Source organism: Ilyonectria robusta, assembly GCF_021365365.1.
Source record: "Ilyonectria robusta strain PMI_751 chromosome Unknown BGZ61scaffold_37, whole genome shotgun sequence".
In the NCBI taxonomy this organism is placed as follows: Eukaryota; Fungi; Ascomycota; class Sordariomycetes; order Hypocreales; family Nectriaceae; genus Ilyonectria; species Ilyonectria robusta.
In genome coordinates, this window is record NW_025764471.1 from 302,940 (window position 1) to 319,806 (window position 16,867).

The 16,867-nt window shown below is 50.7% G+C and overlaps 6 protein-coding genes across 6 annotated transcripts; 3 read left to right on the forward strand and 3 right to left on the reverse strand.

The window, feature by feature from the left end:
- Window positions 1-1,178: 1,178 nt before the first annotated feature.
- BGZ61DRAFT_298389 (uncharacterized protein) lies at window positions 1,179-1,601 on the reverse strand (the record flags this gene model as incomplete). The annotated part of the gene is made up of 1 exon (XM_046238661.1): window positions 1,179-1,601. A coding segment is annotated over one exon (423 nt), but the record flags the coding sequence as incomplete, so codon positions are not given.
- A 71-nt stretch (window positions 1,602-1,672) lies between these two features.
- BGZ61DRAFT_539858 (uncharacterized protein) lies at window positions 1,673-2,779 on the forward strand (the record flags this gene model as incomplete). The annotated part of the gene is made up of 4 exons (XM_046254842.1): window positions 1,673-1,709; window positions 1,762-1,784; window positions 1,915-2,454; window positions 2,522-2,779. The coding sequence occupies 4 exons, from the start codon at window positions 1,673-1,675 to the stop codon at window positions 2,777-2,779; spliced, it is 858 nt and encodes a 285-aa protein (XP_046096159.1).
- A 1,310-nt stretch (window positions 2,780-4,089) lies between these two features.
- On the reverse strand, window positions 4,090-4,287 carry BGZ61DRAFT_296210 (uncharacterized protein; the record flags this gene model as incomplete). The annotated part of the gene is made up of 1 exon (XM_046238628.1): window positions 4,090-4,287. A coding segment is annotated over one exon (198 nt), but the record flags the coding sequence as incomplete, so codon positions are not given.
- Window positions 4,288-4,980: 693 nt separating this feature from the next.
- On the reverse strand, window positions 4,981-8,723 carry BGZ61DRAFT_564258 (uncharacterized protein; the record flags this gene model as incomplete). Its single annotated transcript, XM_046255887.1, has 10 exons — window positions 4,981-5,528; window positions 5,839-5,950; window positions 6,039-6,372; window positions 6,574-6,619; window positions 6,669-6,959; window positions 7,254-7,686; window positions 7,748-7,799; window positions 7,933-8,181; window positions 8,231-8,480; window positions 8,706-8,723. 10 exons carry the CDS (start codon window positions 8,721-8,723, stop codon window positions 5,121-5,123), a joined length of 2,193 nt encoding a protein of 730 aa, XP_046096161.1. The 3' UTR covers window positions 4,981-5,120.
- Window positions 8,724-9,466: 743 nt separating this feature from the next.
- On the forward strand, window positions 9,467-10,373 carry BGZ61DRAFT_485538 (uncharacterized protein; the record flags this gene model as incomplete). The annotated part of the gene is made up of 5 exons (XM_046249722.1): window positions 9,467-9,545; window positions 9,633-9,663; window positions 9,837-9,854; window positions 9,927-10,011; window positions 10,041-10,373. The coding sequence occupies 5 exons, from the start codon at window positions 9,467-9,469 to the stop codon at window positions 10,371-10,373; spliced, it is 546 nt and encodes a 181-aa protein (XP_046096162.1).
- Window positions 10,374-11,791: 1,418 nt separating this feature from the next.
- On the forward strand, window positions 11,792-12,673 carry BGZ61DRAFT_485539 (uncharacterized protein; the record flags this gene model as incomplete). Its single annotated transcript, XM_046249723.1, has 2 exons — window positions 11,792-12,459; window positions 12,514-12,673. 2 exons carry the CDS (start codon window positions 11,792-11,794, stop codon window positions 12,671-12,673), a joined length of 828 nt encoding a protein of 275 aa, XP_046096163.1.
- Between the last annotated feature and the right edge of the window lie 4,194 nt (window positions 12,674-16,867).

A 16,867-nucleotide genomic window follows, 5' to 3' on the forward strand; every position in this document is an offset into this window, starting at 1 on the left:
CGACGCCCTCGAACCCGCACAGAGAACGACGAAGCACCTTGGTTAGTAGGAGGGGCGACACTGTGTCGCTTGGCTATTCTGGTTAGAGAGGGGATACAAGTGGACGAACTCCTGCGTGACACGGTCGGCCTTGCAAGAGAGATCTTGCGAGGTAGCGCGAAACAGATCTGACAATCTGCGGGCGCAGCATATAATGGACGCGACGGAAGACTGGATGGGCGGATCGCAGTTACGACGCTTTCTATATGGCTCGAGAGGACGGACGCGCGTGTCGGTCTGCTGAGAGACAGAACCTTGAAGGTGGCTAGCGAGGATGGAGCCTCCAATTTGGCTGTTGGAGTAGGCTTAAGGAGCAAACCGGTATTGACTTGCGAACCGACGTGCCCCGCACAAGGAGCGGAATAGGATCGAAGGGGATGCAAGGTAGAGGGTCTATGTAGGTAGACGTGCTGCCACCTCTACGAGATATTTTCTCTGAGAATACAATCAATACTTGTCGCACGGCAACAATTCAAATCAACGGCGAGTCATCAGAGGTTCGAGAATTACCGCAAGCTGGCCTTCCACAAGGCTCTCCACTGTCTCCGATCCTGTTTCTTTTCTTCAATGCGGATTTGGTACAGCGGCGGATCGACAGCAACAGAGGGGCGATCGCATTCGTGGACGATTTCACAGCCTGGGTCTCAGGTCCAACAGCACAGAGTAACCGCAAGAAAGTCGAATCAATCATCAAGGACGCATTGGACTGGGAGAGGAGGAGCGGTGCGACGTTTGAGGCGAACAAGACGGCAATCATACACTTCACCCGGAAGGACTACAAGTCCGACTCCGAGGCGTTCACAATCAAAGGACGGATAGTCCAACCGAAACACCATGTCAAGATTCTGGGAGTCATTATGGATGCTGGGCTTAAGTATAAGGAACATATCGCCAGGGCAGCTTCCAAGGGATTAGTAGCAGCAATGGAACTGAAGAGGTTGAGGGGCCTGTCGCCAGCAACAGCAAGACAACTGTTCACATCCACTGTAGCCCCGGTGGTGGACTACGCTTCAAATGTGTGGATGCATAGGTTCGTAGACAGACTCATGGGACCGATCAATAGGGTTCAGAAAGCAGGAGCACAGGCAATCGTTGGGACGTTTAGTACTGTGGCGACAAGCGTGGCAGAAACTCACGTCAGGGTTGGGCTGGTCGTAGGGGCTGGGAGCGTTGAAGCCCATGGGAGGCATGTAGCCATATGTAATGTAAGAGGTTAGCCCGTCATCGCCGGGGTACGATTCGCGCTTGATGACGTCGCTAAAGTGCGTCATCGAGGGATGCGCCATGGGAACGGTGGAAGCCGCGAGGAAGTTAGGATAGACGACAGCGATGGCCATTATCGGGTAGTGCTGAGCGGAGCCGTAGGGAGCGAGGAGTATCTCGTTAGGAGCCGGGTAAGTTGAGTAAGTGAACTGGGGAGGGCTGTCGGAGCGGGCCCGGTCGTCGTAGGTGCCAGGGAAGAAGAGATTGCCAGTCGGCTCCATGGAAGGAGTGAATTGGCCCTGAGAGACGACAAGCTTGGCCGGGGTAGTGGGCTGCGATTTTCGGGACTTGGAGGAGGAGGCATCCACGTCCACTTATTTCACGGCAGTCCATTAATGCCTTTGACCATTCTCATGACCCTGAGCAAACAATGACTTCGTCGTCGTTGTCGTCTTGGCTGGATTCAGGTGAGAATCGCAGACGTAGTCTCTGATCTCCATTGGGGCTGAATCGGGTCAGGTGAGTTGGGCGTTGACAGAGGCGTGATAGAATACTCGTAACCGGCCTCCGAGCAGTTGGCCGAGTAGTCAAAAGAGTTAGGAGTCTGCAAACTTCATCAGCAACGTGGGTCTCGAGCTACCTATCTCGTGGGCCGCTTGACTGGCATAACAGGGAGGCAAGAAGCTCAAGCTACGTCTCGAGGACCTCGAACGCCGTGCTGGCTCTTCTGATGATGTCGAGTCCGATAAGCAGCCCCAGGAGACCACCAAGTCGAAGCGATCTCCCTCCTCCTCCAAGTCCCGAAAGTCGCAGCCCACTACCCCGGCCAAGCCTGTCACCTCTCACGGCCAGTTCACTCCTCCCATGGAGCCGACGGACGCTCTCTTCCCTCTTGGCACCTACGCCGATCGGGCTTGCTCCGGCCGCCCTTCCAAGTTCATTTGCTCAACTTACCCTGCTCCCGACGGGATCCCCCTCACTCCCTACGGCTCCGCTCAGCCCTACCCGATAATGACCACCGCTGACGCCTACCCCAACTACCTGGCGGCTTCCACCGTCCCCATGACGCTTCCCTCGATGACGCACTTCAGCGACGCAATCAAATGGGAGTCGTACCCGGCCGATGACCGGCTGACCCCTTACATGACTTATGGCTACATGTCTCCTATGGATTTCAACGCTCCCAGCCCCTACGACCAGCCCAACCCTCACGTGAGTTACACCAGTCAAACCCCCCTTCAGGATAGCTCGAGATCCATGTTGCTGATGAAGTTCGTAGACTCCTAACTCTTCCGACTACTCGGCCAACTGCTCAGAGGCCGGTTACGAGTATTCTATCGTGCCTCTGTCAATGCCCAACTCGCCTGACCCGATTCGGCCTCCAAGGGAGATCAAAGACTATATCTGCGATTCTCACCTGAATCCAGCCAAGACGACGACGACCACCAAGTCATGGTATGCTCAGGAACATGAGCACGGTCCAAGGCATTCAATGGAGTACGGTCAAGTAAGTGGACGTGAAAGGAGACTGCTTTAAGCGGGCAGATAGGCGGCGGTCGTCTTTCTGTTGGGCAAATATCTTCGAGCCATAGAAGAGAATTAGATGATGAAAGTGAAATATAGTGTATGGATCACGAGCCACCCCAAGTTCTCATGTTATTGCGATTGGCTGATAAAACTGTGAGTCAATGAGTTATCCGAAAAGATCCAAGGTTTTCGACTTTGCTCTGACTGGCTGATGAATCCTACCCGAAACCCTAACGCCAACATATGTAGGGTGGCTCGTGACTGCCACAGCAGAAGTAGAGGATGTCGTCGAGATGAAGTTCCAGATGAGGAATCGCGGTATCTTGTGGGTTCGGCTATACGTTCTTGATGGAAGAACGATCAGATGTGTGGGACAGAGAACAGAAGAGGCCTTCTGTGGCTTCAATTGACTTCTGGTAAAAGGCGTGGGATCTGGAATAGAAGTTGCGAAGCTGGATTGGCAATACTTGCAAATGAAGACCTGAAGAGGGAGAAAGAATATCAAATTTAGCGTGTCCATCGTACAGGGCAGAGATCGTACCGGCAAAAAAGCAGGTGATACCTTGACAAAGGCGTTTAAAAATGGACTGAGGGAGTGATAAACGCGGGGGCTGTAGCCGTAGAACACCGCTCGCGTTCTCACAGACATGATACGTAAATCAAAAGTCGTCTTAGCGTGTTTTCTAGCAGGTAAGTGTTTCCGTAAAGCAAGCCTACCCTCCTAACTTTCTAATTGGGCACGCCACTGCAAGGAATTATATCCCTGCAATGGGGCATTCCCGAAGCAGAGCTTGGGTAAGTGTCCTCTTGGGTATAACTCTAGTCTCACTGTCGCAAAGAGTGGCAATGAAAGCTGCGATTCCGTATTCGAGCGCCTAGAGGATGGTTTCTTTTTCAACGATCAAAGGGAAAAGGAAGAAAAAAAATGATAGCCTTTGTTGTTAATCAAGCCAAGGTGCGGACACGATTCCTCTGTTAAACGATATTCCACCACAGCCGAGGAGGCGTCCCGACCCACATGGCCACCGTCCTTGCGTATATAACTGGGACCTTCGCCCCCCTGACTTGGGCTCTGGTCAAAGGTCAAAATATTAGACCCCATCTTTCCATCTACGTTTTGACACCGTCGATGCGAAATCTTGGGCTGAATGACTCCATGGTTCTGAACCCAGTGGATCCCATGAATTGCCATACTGGGGATGAAGTTGAAGATTCCTCTGAGGTTTGGTAGTTACCGAGTAATATCCTTCAAGAGGGGACAGCATAAAAAGGGAGGGGAATCTTACCCCAGGGCGATAATCGTCGAAGCCCAAAAGCGGTCTTAGGCCGGTGTAACACCGAGGTCAAGGCTACCTCGAGAAACTCCTTACACTCGTCCTGGAGCGGGGGAATCGTGACGCCAGAACCTCGACTCGCATTAAAGGTATCAAAGTCAGCAAAATACGTATAGAGCGCCTCGTAGGTATCGCATAATTTCTTCCACACCGTTGGGTCATTGAGGTACTTGAACACCATGCCTGGAGACCAGGAGTAAACAGTCGGAACCGGAAAAGCGGGTTGAGTAGAATACAACAAGGCAGGGAAAGCTGGAGGACGCTCCCATCTCTTTTGGTGACGAGAAGCTTCTGCTCCGCAGACATTCCTGCGTATGTGTCGAGAGCTGTGGACCGCTTGCCGCCACACATGGAACCCTTCATGCGGTTGAGCCGGGCCACCAAGATGGTGAGGCTACCGTGGTTCTTCACGTTGCCCAGCTAGGCAAGCCGCAGGAAGTCGAAGGCTCCGAGACTGTCGAGCTTCCAAGCATATGAGCTGTCCGCCTTCTGGATCCACTCCGCCGTGATGCTGCAGGGGACTTTGGGCTGAGGGTTTGACAGCGTCGGCACTGGTCCTCAATCTGACCCTTGTCCAGCAAGTGATTGGAGAAGTCAACAATGACCTGGCCTTCGAAGACGTGCTCGGCTGCGGTTGACCATGTGCCAGTGTCTTTGCCAGGTAATTGGGTGGGAGCCAGGTGCGTGGAATATGCCCTCGACCCTGCTGCAGCATCATCTCAACTGGTGGAAGTAACTTACTCCGATAGGTTGCCCGGACCTCTTCGAGGTTACTGTTTGCATCCTTCACCCACGCCGTGTCGTGCGGTTGCAAGGCTCTGGCCTCCCAGTCCGATCACGACAGGGACGTGTTGCCCCAGTAGCGTGAAATGCCACTCCACCTGCTGTTTTTCCGATACCTTCCCCTCAGCCTTTCCCATTTTCCGGGAATGCGGGTTGATTACTTGTAATTCTCCCCATAGAGTGCGTACCTTTAATTGCTGTCAGTAGATTGTCTGGGGCAGACCTAGATTTTCTTCAGTGCTCGTGTCGCCTTGCCATCTTTGCGTTTGTCCAGTCTAGATACGCCCTGGTCATTTGCGGACTCTTCCCTAGCTGACAGCGAGCCGGCCTAGAGATCTCAGGGCCAAGGGCCCTTGGTGTCAACTCTGGGGTGGCAGCTCTCGCACTTGGGAATGTCGCTGTAGCCATAGTCGAGATCGATGTTGGCGCAGCCGCAGCATATTTCGCCCTTGTTGCGGTTCTTGCCGCACACCATGCAGTTGGGCACGAAAACGATTCCTTGGAGTTTTTGATGGCCTTGGCCGCGTCGTTATTTAAATACATCATCGAGTTGACGTTGGAGTCTGAGCGATAGTCCCAGGCTCTGTCTTCGCCCATGGAAACCTGGTTACCATAGCAAGAGCTGTCACCTCCTTTGCTTTGCTGCTAAATGTCAGAGCGATCTTTGCAGACGGGTAGAAAGCGTGGCGCTTCACTATAAGGTTGCAATACTTATGCTGTCACTGACAGGGTAGGGATGAAGGCCTTTTCCTCCTATCCAATGGTTTGGCTGTTGAGCAGAGGTTGGTTGTGATTGACCATTTCTGCCTGCGAGTCGGGACTCTGAGAGACTACTCGTCATCTATTTCATAGGATTGCATTCTGAACATTATTCGAAGATTCGAGTTAGCACAATGGCCTTTTAGTACATTTCAACCAGCCACCCGGATAAGAAGAGGGTGAAGGGACCTACATGACGATAGTGCTCAGACACGTCGCAGGAGCAAGGTCTGGAGACGGGAAGAAGCTCCACGTCGTGGACGTGCTGTACTGCATCGACATCTGTCCCAGCCAGCCAACATTCTCTAAACCATGACACCAAGCAGGGCGCGCATGTTGCTGAAGACTAGGCCGACCTTAAGACCAAATACGAAGTAAGAGCTCAGTACAAACCTGCCACCGCTGCCCCCAGAGTTGTAGATAGTGTTGTCATTATCCATTGCAACCTTGTTGTCGCCACACTCGACATTCCTGGTGCCCAGCTTATCCTCTGGATTAGGCCGGATGTTCACGTTGAAGCCTCCAAAGTCCGAAATGACGCGAGTGCTGAGCTTTCCGTCAAAATAGGGCGCGCTGTGCCCGCTGGCACCCCCATCGGTGTCGTTGAACGATGCGAGCATATAGTCGACTTTCCCGTACGACTGGAAAGTCGTCCAAGTGTTTCCGGATGGGTTCAGCATGTGCCCCTTGAGCTTGGTGCGGTTGACTTTGGTGTAGGCTGGGTTGCCTTGTCGGCGTTGTCAAAGTCAACGTCGCCGACGCCTCGGACGGAAAAGGTCAGATCAGACTCTCCCTCTACATTGAACCAGCCGTTGGCTTGTTCAATTTTGAACACGCTGTCCATTGAGGCCTGAGTTGTCCCATTATATCCTATGCATGTTTGCACAAGAGCGAGCAGGCAGTCTGTGCCATGGGACTTGAGACTTACTTACAATCATGGAGAGGCTGTAGCTGAAACCGGCTTTGAATTTACCCTTAACATGGGCTCCAAAGCCAAGTTCGTAGTCCTCCCGTCGGACTCACAATTTCCGGCGGTGTCCTAGAAGATGGAAGTTTCGACTTCCTCGTTAATGTGTCTTTCCCCTTCGCTCTTGTGCGTTTCGGCATTTCTGTACATGTCTCACCAGTCGGCCCGGCGCTCTGCGAAGAATCGTTTTGCGATTCTGCGGCACAAAGATCACCTGACCGGATACCGGGAGGGTCGATAGCGGCGTGCCGGTAGCCTCCGACCCCGGAGTAGTCGATGCGGGCGTTGGTATTTCCAGCATCCCGTCGTGTGCGGTTCAGGTTCATGTCGAAGGCGAAGTCAAAGACCTTTGGCGTAGCAGCTCTGGGCGGGTAGACAGATGACAGGCTTTGATCTGCAAAAGACTTTAGTAGAAGCAGAACAGGCGGAGGCTGATAGATAGTTGCCGGTCTTCAGATTCTTTCAGGAGATCACTCGGGCCAAGGAGTTGGGAGCGCACTGTGCAAGTGCGTGTCAGCAAGACTGAGCAGGAAACGGAGTTCGAGGTGTTCAATTGACCTTATCGGGCATCTCTAGAATGGTGCCCTTAGCACTTCGCTCCATAACTCGGAAGCGGCCTCGACGTCCTTGCTTAGACACACAACTCTGGCTGTCTGGGTCTCGTGCTTGGGCTGGTCAAGCATGTACGGAGGGCAGTCAAAGAAGACCAGAGGCTCAGGCTCGTCCTCGTGCTTATTGAGCGACGAAACCGAGTGCGAGTCGCCGGTTACGAGGACGAAACTAAAACCAGTCTGGTTGGGATCGATCTCACCGGCATTGGCATTGCTGCTAAAGTGGATGAGAGCATAGTTGGTCTCCGCATCCTCAGGGGGGAGCATTTCAGCGGGGAGGAACCGCTCGAGGTTGACCAGCGAGACAGAAGCTTTGGTGCCCCCATTACGCTCGCCCTTGGGTATAGCCCTCAGAGCTTCGATATTGCGGGTGTCGAGATCGATAGCCCAGGTTATCAGACCATGGAGACCAATATTGCTGGCATCATCGATCTTCATTTGAAATATCTCGGCATCGTCGAAGCTAGGTAGAGAGTGAAAATGAGCAGAGATCATGCACCTGTTTCGCCCATTCATGAACTCACGAGATCCAGCTGTGGCCGCCGCAGACCTCGTACGATATCGGGCAGCGCCAGCCTCGCCAAAATACAGGTAAAGAGTTCCGCCGGTTTTATCCAGTATTTATATGATCTCTATTGGCCAGAAAGTGGTAAGAGATAGGGTTCCTTTTGTCTATTGGAGTGGTCAATTGGAGTGGTTTCACGCTTACTTACCGGCATAAGAGAGAATTTCAGCCGTGTTAGAGTAGCGACCGGGTTAGCCAGGGCCCTTGAAGCCGCAGCCGGGCTTCCAGGGCTTCCAGCACGAAGAAGATTCGAGCTCAGAGGATCGGCCATAGAAGCCCAAGCCGAGTACGATGTTGTACCGGTAAGGCTCCACGCCAACGCGCCAGAGCTGCAAAGGGCTCGTGTGTCAGTCAAAGGTGCCAGATAGATGCCGAGTGTTCCAGTGGCACTTACTAGGTTCAAGGCGTAGTCGATTTCGGTCAGGTTGGTATGCGACAATACTTGCTTTATGATAGGGTTGCCGCTGTCCCGGAACGCCGTGCAAGTCGTAAGACATGAGGTTAACCCAATCAACATGGGCCTCGATGCCCTTGAGATCGAAATGGCGAAGGTACCAGTCTGAAGAGGGCGCTGTAAAGGTGACAATGTAGTCGCGGCCGCTCGCGTTAATGGCCTCCCGCAGTTCTTTACGGGTAGGTCTCGGCATCCCCGTCTGAGCCGTCGCGGTCGTCAGCGCCGGGACATTCCCAGTCTGTGACAATGTCAGTAATCTTTCTGCACCGGAGACTCATAGCCTTAATTCGATCTCCAGAGACGTCACTCTTTTCGGACACGACTAGAGCTGTAAGAACTGAGGCAAGACTACCAGGGCAGGATATGAACAGCCCGCAAATGCAACCCTCATCGAAATCTGCGAAGAGCAATCGATTAGCATCAGATCCGAATCCCCTGTGGCATGATAATATATGATACTTACCGACACCGCCATAGCCATACTGGGAACGAAATCCTAAAAGGTTGTTGATCAAGGTGGCCCTGTTCTCCTTCTTCAAAGCGAGCGACGGGGAGATATCTTGCCATGGGTCGGGGTCGCTGAAGGCCCAACCATCAAGGGTAATGACAATCTTGAGATCCGGGTTCCTGGCCTTGGCTTTCGATGGCCCTGTAAATGTTAGATTCGATGGCTGATGATGATCAGGGGTTGGAATTGACGGAAAACCCAGGCGGACAAACTTTTCGCATATCCATACTTTTCTTTTAGATCACTGTAGGTATCCTGATCACCTTCGCGTCCTGCTCGAACAACTAGAGACTTACCCGAGAGTGCGCAGGCTTGCTATCCTCGCTGTCTCATTACCACGCCCACCAACAGTTGCCTAACAAGTCCTCGATTGACGCCTTACTCTCGCTCTTAGAAACCTCGCCACTGGATTTGGAGGTACCTTAAATCTCTAGCGAGGTCGCCAGGCGGCTTTGGTCGACTACCCGAGCCCGAGGTGAGGGATTGCTCAATAAAAACTGCATCCGCCATGTCGAAGGAAATTGTCCCTGAATGATCTTTCCTTGCTCCACCGAGGGGGTATGCTCGCACAAATGTAAGTCTGTCGGCTTCTCAAAACTCAGTGGTACATACTTACTGTCAATCATTTCAGATACGAACACAAATATCCAGCGGGTACTCAACCTAGTTCACACGAGCACTTCAAGACTCAGATAGCCCTTTGCTAACGGTCAGCTATGCATGCCGTGTCAACTCGTCGAAAGTTTATTCTGCAGCTTCTGTCAGCCAAGGAAGGTGGGCTGTCTGAACGACGATGTACGTGATTGCCGGCAATAGCCCTACAATCATCTGCGGGTACTGAGTCATCAGCACGGAGAAAAATCGAACTGACTATGATTCCAGCGTGGGCAAGTCCAAAATCAAACCCTGGACGGTACGCCTCGCAAGCTGCTGGAAGTTATTAGAATCGTGCTTTCCCATCGACCGAACATCGCGTGATGGTGGGAGGCCCTCTTTGTCGCTACGTAAGCAGGTCAGCGTTTCGATAGGTGATGAAGAAGATGAATGCCATCATTACCGGGTCTTGGGCACTCACTGCCTTCCTAGACGAGAAGAGGAGTTCAGGTGAGCAAGCCCACGTTGCAAACCCTTAGCCCTTCCAGAAGAATTCAATCGGTTACAAATACTGTCCTACAGAGACGCCGATTGGTTATCTCTCGTTTCCGCCTTTGAGAAAGAGAATTACAAGATGCGTGCCTCCCCGGAGGCCTGCGGCTTTGCGGTAGGGGCTGAGACGATATCTTTCTCGAGCTTAGTGACAAGGAATTGCTCGAGAAGAATGGCCTATTATCTGGAAGCCTAGGTCTTCTGGAGCTCGTTGTCGATCTAGTGAGCGTGCTACATGACATGGAGACAAGCTGGGTGCGTTTTCACGGAGTTAGCTGGACGACCAAGGTACATGATCCTGCCATTCCTAACGGTACCGTCCATGAGAGCGTCTTGAAGAACGAGGCCGATTGGCTCCCCAAATCCGGCTACGTATCTACATCGGAAGTTCCCACCGAGGTGCTCGAACGGAGACTATCTGGGCATGAGTTCTGTCACCTAGTAGTATTGGAAGACTCACAGGAACACCATCCCTGATACAAGTTGGGACTTTACCTTTATGAAGAACTGCCACAACAACAGATTTGAAACTTCCTTATTGGGGGCTTTTCGGGGTATCTTGGTGTGCTTTACTCTGGCGCAGAAGTTTAATGAGCAAAGTCAGCCGACCAGGCGTCAAAGATGTCAGGACTTGGTAAGATGTTCTATAGTCTTGTTGACATGCGCAATGAGATTATGGATGATGGATTAGCCTCTAACGAGCCTAACCGTTCCGAGTCATAGCACTTGACCGCTGAATGAGAGATCGGAGTGCCCTCTTGGTTACCTCTGTCGTCTTGCTTTGGCAAGGCTGGCAATGCAAGCTACGATGCCATATAAATGAATTTAGATGGTGACTCCTTTTCCAACGGCAAAGTAGAAGTAAAAGTAAAAGTAAAATAGAATAAAATAGAATAAAATAGAATAAAATAGAATAAAATAGAATAAAATAGAATAAAATAGAATAAAATAGAATAAAATAGAATAAAATAGAATAAAATAGAATAAAATAGAATAAAGGGATACGAATGCGTCCAGTAAGTCAAAAACCAACCGAATTAGATCTGTCCTAAGCAGTTGTAAGGATTTCCATAAAATTCGTATCGCTTGATCCGAAGCCTTGACTGGCGGAGCGAAAGAATACAAGGCGCATGCTTCTTGAAGGTAAAGGAAATAATTCCCTTACCCTCATCCCCAACCGCGCCAAGGGGTAAGCACAAGACCTTACCCGTGTCGCGAGTGAGTGAGTTGGATGGCTCGTTCTCTAGCCTCAATCACCAGCAGGAGCTGAGCGAGGAGTGTGTACTCCTGGGAAGCCAGAGATTTTTGTCGCTCCTATCCTTGACTGCAGTACAAGGGAACCAGGGTAAGGCTTTGCTTATTGTTGCTTACCGTTGCTTCCCTCGCTCAGCTAGTCGAACACGTGGGAAGTCGTCTGGCATGCCGTCAATTCGAAATCACGGCGAATTCGCATTCATCCTGGGATACACTCTGAGAAGCACCGAATGTTAGGACAAGCCCAAGGAGGTATATATAGTGAAATCGCCAGCCATTTTAGGACACTTGACAATGAGGCGAAACTGACTAGGTATCTTGTTGTGGGGCGGTGCAAATTGGACTTCAGCGGACGGTGTATCCTCTTTTCAGACGACGGACTAAAACGGCCCTCAGCCTAATTGTCCAAAGAGTAGTTCTCGACTGCTGTGCTGGGATTGGAATTTGCGACCACACAATCCGTTCGCCCCAATAAGCGAATGCCCTCCTCCTCTTGCCTTTTTGTTCCTACCATTCTTTCCTTCCCCGCCGCCGCCGTCCTTGTCGCCGCCCGTCTTGGTCTTTCAATTAGTTTTACGCCCGCTATTTCCACCTGACAATCAATCTACATTGTCTTCATGGGAACAGGTGCTTGCACAATAATGACGGCCGCCAGTGTCTTGGAACGTGCCAGGCACTCATTGGAAGGTTACTGGGAGTTGCTGACGTCGGACAAGAAGACACAATATCTTTTGATATGCTCGGTATACCTCTTGATCTTTGCGTATCACACTCGGCGCAGTCTGCCAGTCTACCATGCCACATTTCGCAAGCAAGGCTCCTTCTCACTGGTGCTACATATCCTAGCCGGTTCGTTCGAGCTTGTTCGATATTACACCCGGGCTGTTGATGGGAATGTGGTACCAGAAGTCCTCGACACGGTCGCATGCTTCGTCCAGGCATTCACAACTTTACGCCTCTCAAAGACCTTGTTGCGGGGCGACATGTCGACGCGACCATCTTACCAGGCTCCCGCATTGATGCGGCCCTTCATCGGACTGGCTGCCATCGTCTACCAGAGCGCCTCAATACACCGGGCATCAGTCAAGCTTCTCCACGCCTTCCTCTACACTCGAATGATCATATTCTTGGCCAAGAGGTTTGGTGTGGGTAAGATTCACTCGAACGCCACGATCTACGCGCACGCTGTTTTCCTGGGTGCTATTATAGCCATTGATGATTCTGGCCTGCCAGCCGGTGTTCCTGTTTACATCGGTATGGTAGGGGCTGTCATGGTCCTCAACCGATACGTTGCCAATCGTCTAGCCAGGTGTGTAACAATTAATGACCCTCTATCGATGCAACAACCTAATCCCGTCGATAGATCATCGGCCTCCGAAGTCTCCATGTCGATATGGGAAAGAACTCTGATGTGCGTGTTGCTCTGGCTAGGGCTGGCTAACCTAGAAGCCATCAAGGAACACGACCATTCTTCAAAGCCAACCCCGTCTGCGAACGACGAGTACGTCCAGGAAGGAATGTGAGGAAGGGAGGCGTAAGGGTTTGAAGGCCGCGAACGAAATTTCTCCCTTGCGCCTGGACGTAAAGATGCAGCGTTATTAGAGTCGTCTCGTAGAGGTACTCGCCGGTAGTTCATGGGCATAAATATGGGCGAAAGCAAGGCTGCAGTTTCTACGAGAAAAGCATACGTTTCCTGGAGGCCTGGCACATAATATCTGGTGATCATCCATTCCAAGAATAGTACCGATGGTATCAATCGGAGTCCCCGTAAAGAAGGACTCGCACATCAAACGGTTTGCGTGAAAACTCCCTTTCCCTGAGCAAGGCAGTGAGGACCCACGGCCCAATAATAACGGCACTTGAGCTGCCGAAGTGCCGCCCTAAAGGCATCCGTGTCGCGGATATAGCGAGAAAGAGGGTCGCACATTGTATGACTCCTTGGTCGGTTGCGAAACCCAGTTTGGATACATTTGAGCAGCTTGTGAAAGTATTGTCGTTACAATTGCCCGAAGTGTACGGAAACGCTTGGTAGTGTGAAACTATGAACTTACTGAGACTTGTCAAACAGGGAACTTCTTTCCAGCTGGCGCCCGCGGCTTCGCAGCTATGAGATGCGAGAGATGTTAGGTGAGCTACGCCATGTTTGCCAACTACTACTATACTCAGGTTCGCTCCTATTTTGATACACAATTTCTATCGGTGCATATCACCTTGGTCCTTTCTCCGTGACCAATCCTCCCCCACGGCGGGAGGGCAGGACTCTAGGCCATCACCATAGGAAATTTCAGTCAGTCGACAAACAGTATATTAGAGGTACCTTAAGCCGCGCCTATGTTTGCAATCATCTGTCGGTCATGTTCCCATCTCTGTGACGGGACAAGAGCACGAACGAGGTCGAGTGCGACTTGGGCAAAATGATTGTTTACAAGGAGAGACAGAGATTCCTAAGGAAAACTCTGACTTAAGCTATTTACACAATACCTATTCATAAAGTGAGACTATTCATAAAGTATGAAAGTCACATGATCGTTCCCTCACAGCTGGCTCAAACCTGCCCTCTGGCTGACCGAAGGTCAAGTGGCTGCATTGACGGAGACTATCGCCAAAGCCGTGCTTCTATGTTGACACAGTGAGAGGGTACTTGCAGGGCTGAATGTACGGTGGCGCGTCTTTGAAGTCGGCTTGATACTGGCATTATGAGGATGTGCCGAATGTTGCGGTCGTGGCTACTAGCCAGGGGTCTGCATCTATCCACCAAAAGTAGACGCACCATCTACTATTGATAGAAAGCTGTGCTTTCTACCCATTCTACCCTGCCTGCTGCCAAGCTTCTATCCCCTCTATCACGGCCTCATCAACGTAGATTCAAGTGGGTAGATTGCCAAGAAATCATCGATGTATATATACATCAAATGCCCAGTAATCTGGCAGGCAAATGAGGTACCAAAACCTCAGCAACGCCAGCAATTTCGTGAGGCACTCCACGTGGATAGTCACATCTATCCTGCTAGCAGACCAGCAGATCATCAGCCACCATTAATATCGCCTAACAACGTGAATATAAGCAAGAAAAAGTGATCAACAGATAAAGATAAGCATCCTAAATAGAGTGATACGTAGGAAATATACTAATGGCTTATAGTTTGGAAGGATACAACTAGGCAGGCAGAGGTAGCTTGGTCCTGCCTCCCTTCTATTGATCCTTCTATCCCTGAGCCAGCTGATCTATTAGATAGCAGGCATACCCCCTAATAGTTACCCAAACTGTATATATAATAATACATCACCCCGCTCTCAATAACTTGGCGTAGTAGGATAAAGGTAACCTAACCGCTCCCTTCCGTAGCTGTTTGACCTGATCTAACCTACTCTCATCCACCAGAGACTGTTAACAGCTGTCTTCTGTGATCTGATCCCCGGGGCAGGGCCCTGGTGAGATTAGGGAGAAGATGCCCTAAGGAAGGGAGGGTGTTCCAGTGATCCCGCCACGCCTTAGGTGATCACACCTGGGTTCCGGAGCTAGGGCGTGGTGGGATTACAGCCTATACCTGCGGCTGACGGGGCAATTGTGAGGGAACGATCATGTCCCGTCACAGCAATCACTGACGACCGATGAAGATATATTTGGACGGCAAGAAAACCCGGCACTGTCTCTAGAAACTCTTCAGTGCTTTCGAGTTGACATTTAATACCAGCTTCTAGCATCACATTTTAAGTGTGAAGTGCCTGTGGCGAAGACCGTATTACTACGTGCATAAAGATGTTGGCGCAGTACACGCGCGTTACAGTATCAGAAATGAGAATCCGAATAAGCCCAACAACTCGATGATTCGAGAGGGTCTCTGGTCTGTACGATGATTGCAATAGTGTCAGTCGAAGTCAGATAACTCTGCCCGACACATAGAGCAGATGAAGGATGAGAAACAGTGTAACATAAGACGTAACAAAATTTGCTTTCTAGGCGCCTACTAAACTCCCAATCTTGAGAAACACTTCAGGGATGCCCCAGTATTGGCGAACGACACTTATCAACAGGTACGTGTAACAGCTAATCGTATATGCTACTCCCTCAGGGTTTTTGTTGTTGATCAGAAGGTCGCTTGAGCTTTTTGTAGATTGGGGCAAAGACCCAGAGGAAAAGCGCGACGTGTGATGCTTTTCGGATTACCGTTCCCCAACGCATTGCATCATTTTCAATACGCGCACGGCGTTGCTCTGGAAGTCGTTCTTAGCATAAATTCGAGATGTTCAACGCATCCGTGGAATGGAGATTGACCCACCTTGAATGGCATAATAACAGAATGAGGCTACCAGTAGACTCAGTATAATCATGGCGATGATGATAACGATCCGTACTCCTAGTGCTAAAGAACCCCATGGTGCTTTAGCGTTGTTATGCTTGGCGGTCTTATGTTTATCTTGATGGTTTGACTTCACCATGTTCGATCCTGCTGGTTGTGTGTAAGTGAAGTACCGTGGGGATACGTCTATAATTAAATCTTGGAATTCTTGTGGAGGCAGGTTAGTGCAATGGACTCCCATTTATACAACGCTGTTATATTCCTTGAGGACAATACCGGACGTTTGAAGATATGACCAGTGTCGCTAATAATATGGCAATAGAGTAGTATATTGCAATATAACCCATATGATATGGACTTTCTCATATTGTGACAATATGATATGAATATTTTGATATTGTGACAATATAATATGAGGATGTCCATATTGGCAATATATTATTTATATTGGGTTGTCAGTCCTGGGGCGAAATTGCCTCTTGACAGTAGCTGGGCAGGCCTTACCCTATACCAGCGACAGGGATACTTGGCATTTTATTGGCTAGCATTCACCTCAAAACGCATCTTTATTGACAATCAGACCTAATACGCGACCACGCGTTTCTTCTACGCGTCAGGGGAGATACGATTGGTATGGACCATGTTGGGCTGGGCCTACCAGTGGTTGCCTGTCGACATTGGCCATCGTCACCTCTGCCCATTTTCTTTATCACTGTCGAGCCTAGACAGACTTACCACCATGCCTCAACAACGCCTCCCTTTTGTAAAATGGTCACAACGAAGAGAGTCGTCAATTTCAGTCGACTTTTCGGAGTTTTCCAGCCAGCAGTTACATGGCCTAGACGAAAGCCAAACGTCCAAATGTCGACCTTGCACAGCCTCTACAACCTCCTCCACCAAGCCTAGAACATCATGGGTCTTCTCTCATATGCCAGACGAGGAGATAGAGACGAGATACTACAATCAGCGGACCGGGAAAGAAGAGTGCGCTGCAATCATTGTAACAGAACCTATGCCTGTTCTGGGGGTACTGCGGCTCCAGCAAAACATCTTATGGACCCTCCTCCTGACGGCCACGGTCTGCCAAAAAGAGCCCCGCGAACAGCTAAAGTGACAACGATACGAACGATTCTCGAACAAGCTCGTGCTGCGACAGAAGAAAATCCCCGCAAACGGCGTCGGCTCAGCGATCAATCCGGAGATTCGATCGACCCTGACCAGCTCGAAGTGTTGTATGTGAGGTTTATTACGGCCTGTTCTCTCCCATTTCGGCTCGTGGAATCCCCAGAGTTCCGAGCACTCTTGGTCTACATCAATAACGATATCGATACTTGGCTTCCAGATACGCACGAGACCATCAGGAAATGGATCATGTGGCAGTACGAAGACCAGAAGGAGAAGGTCAAGCAGCGCATA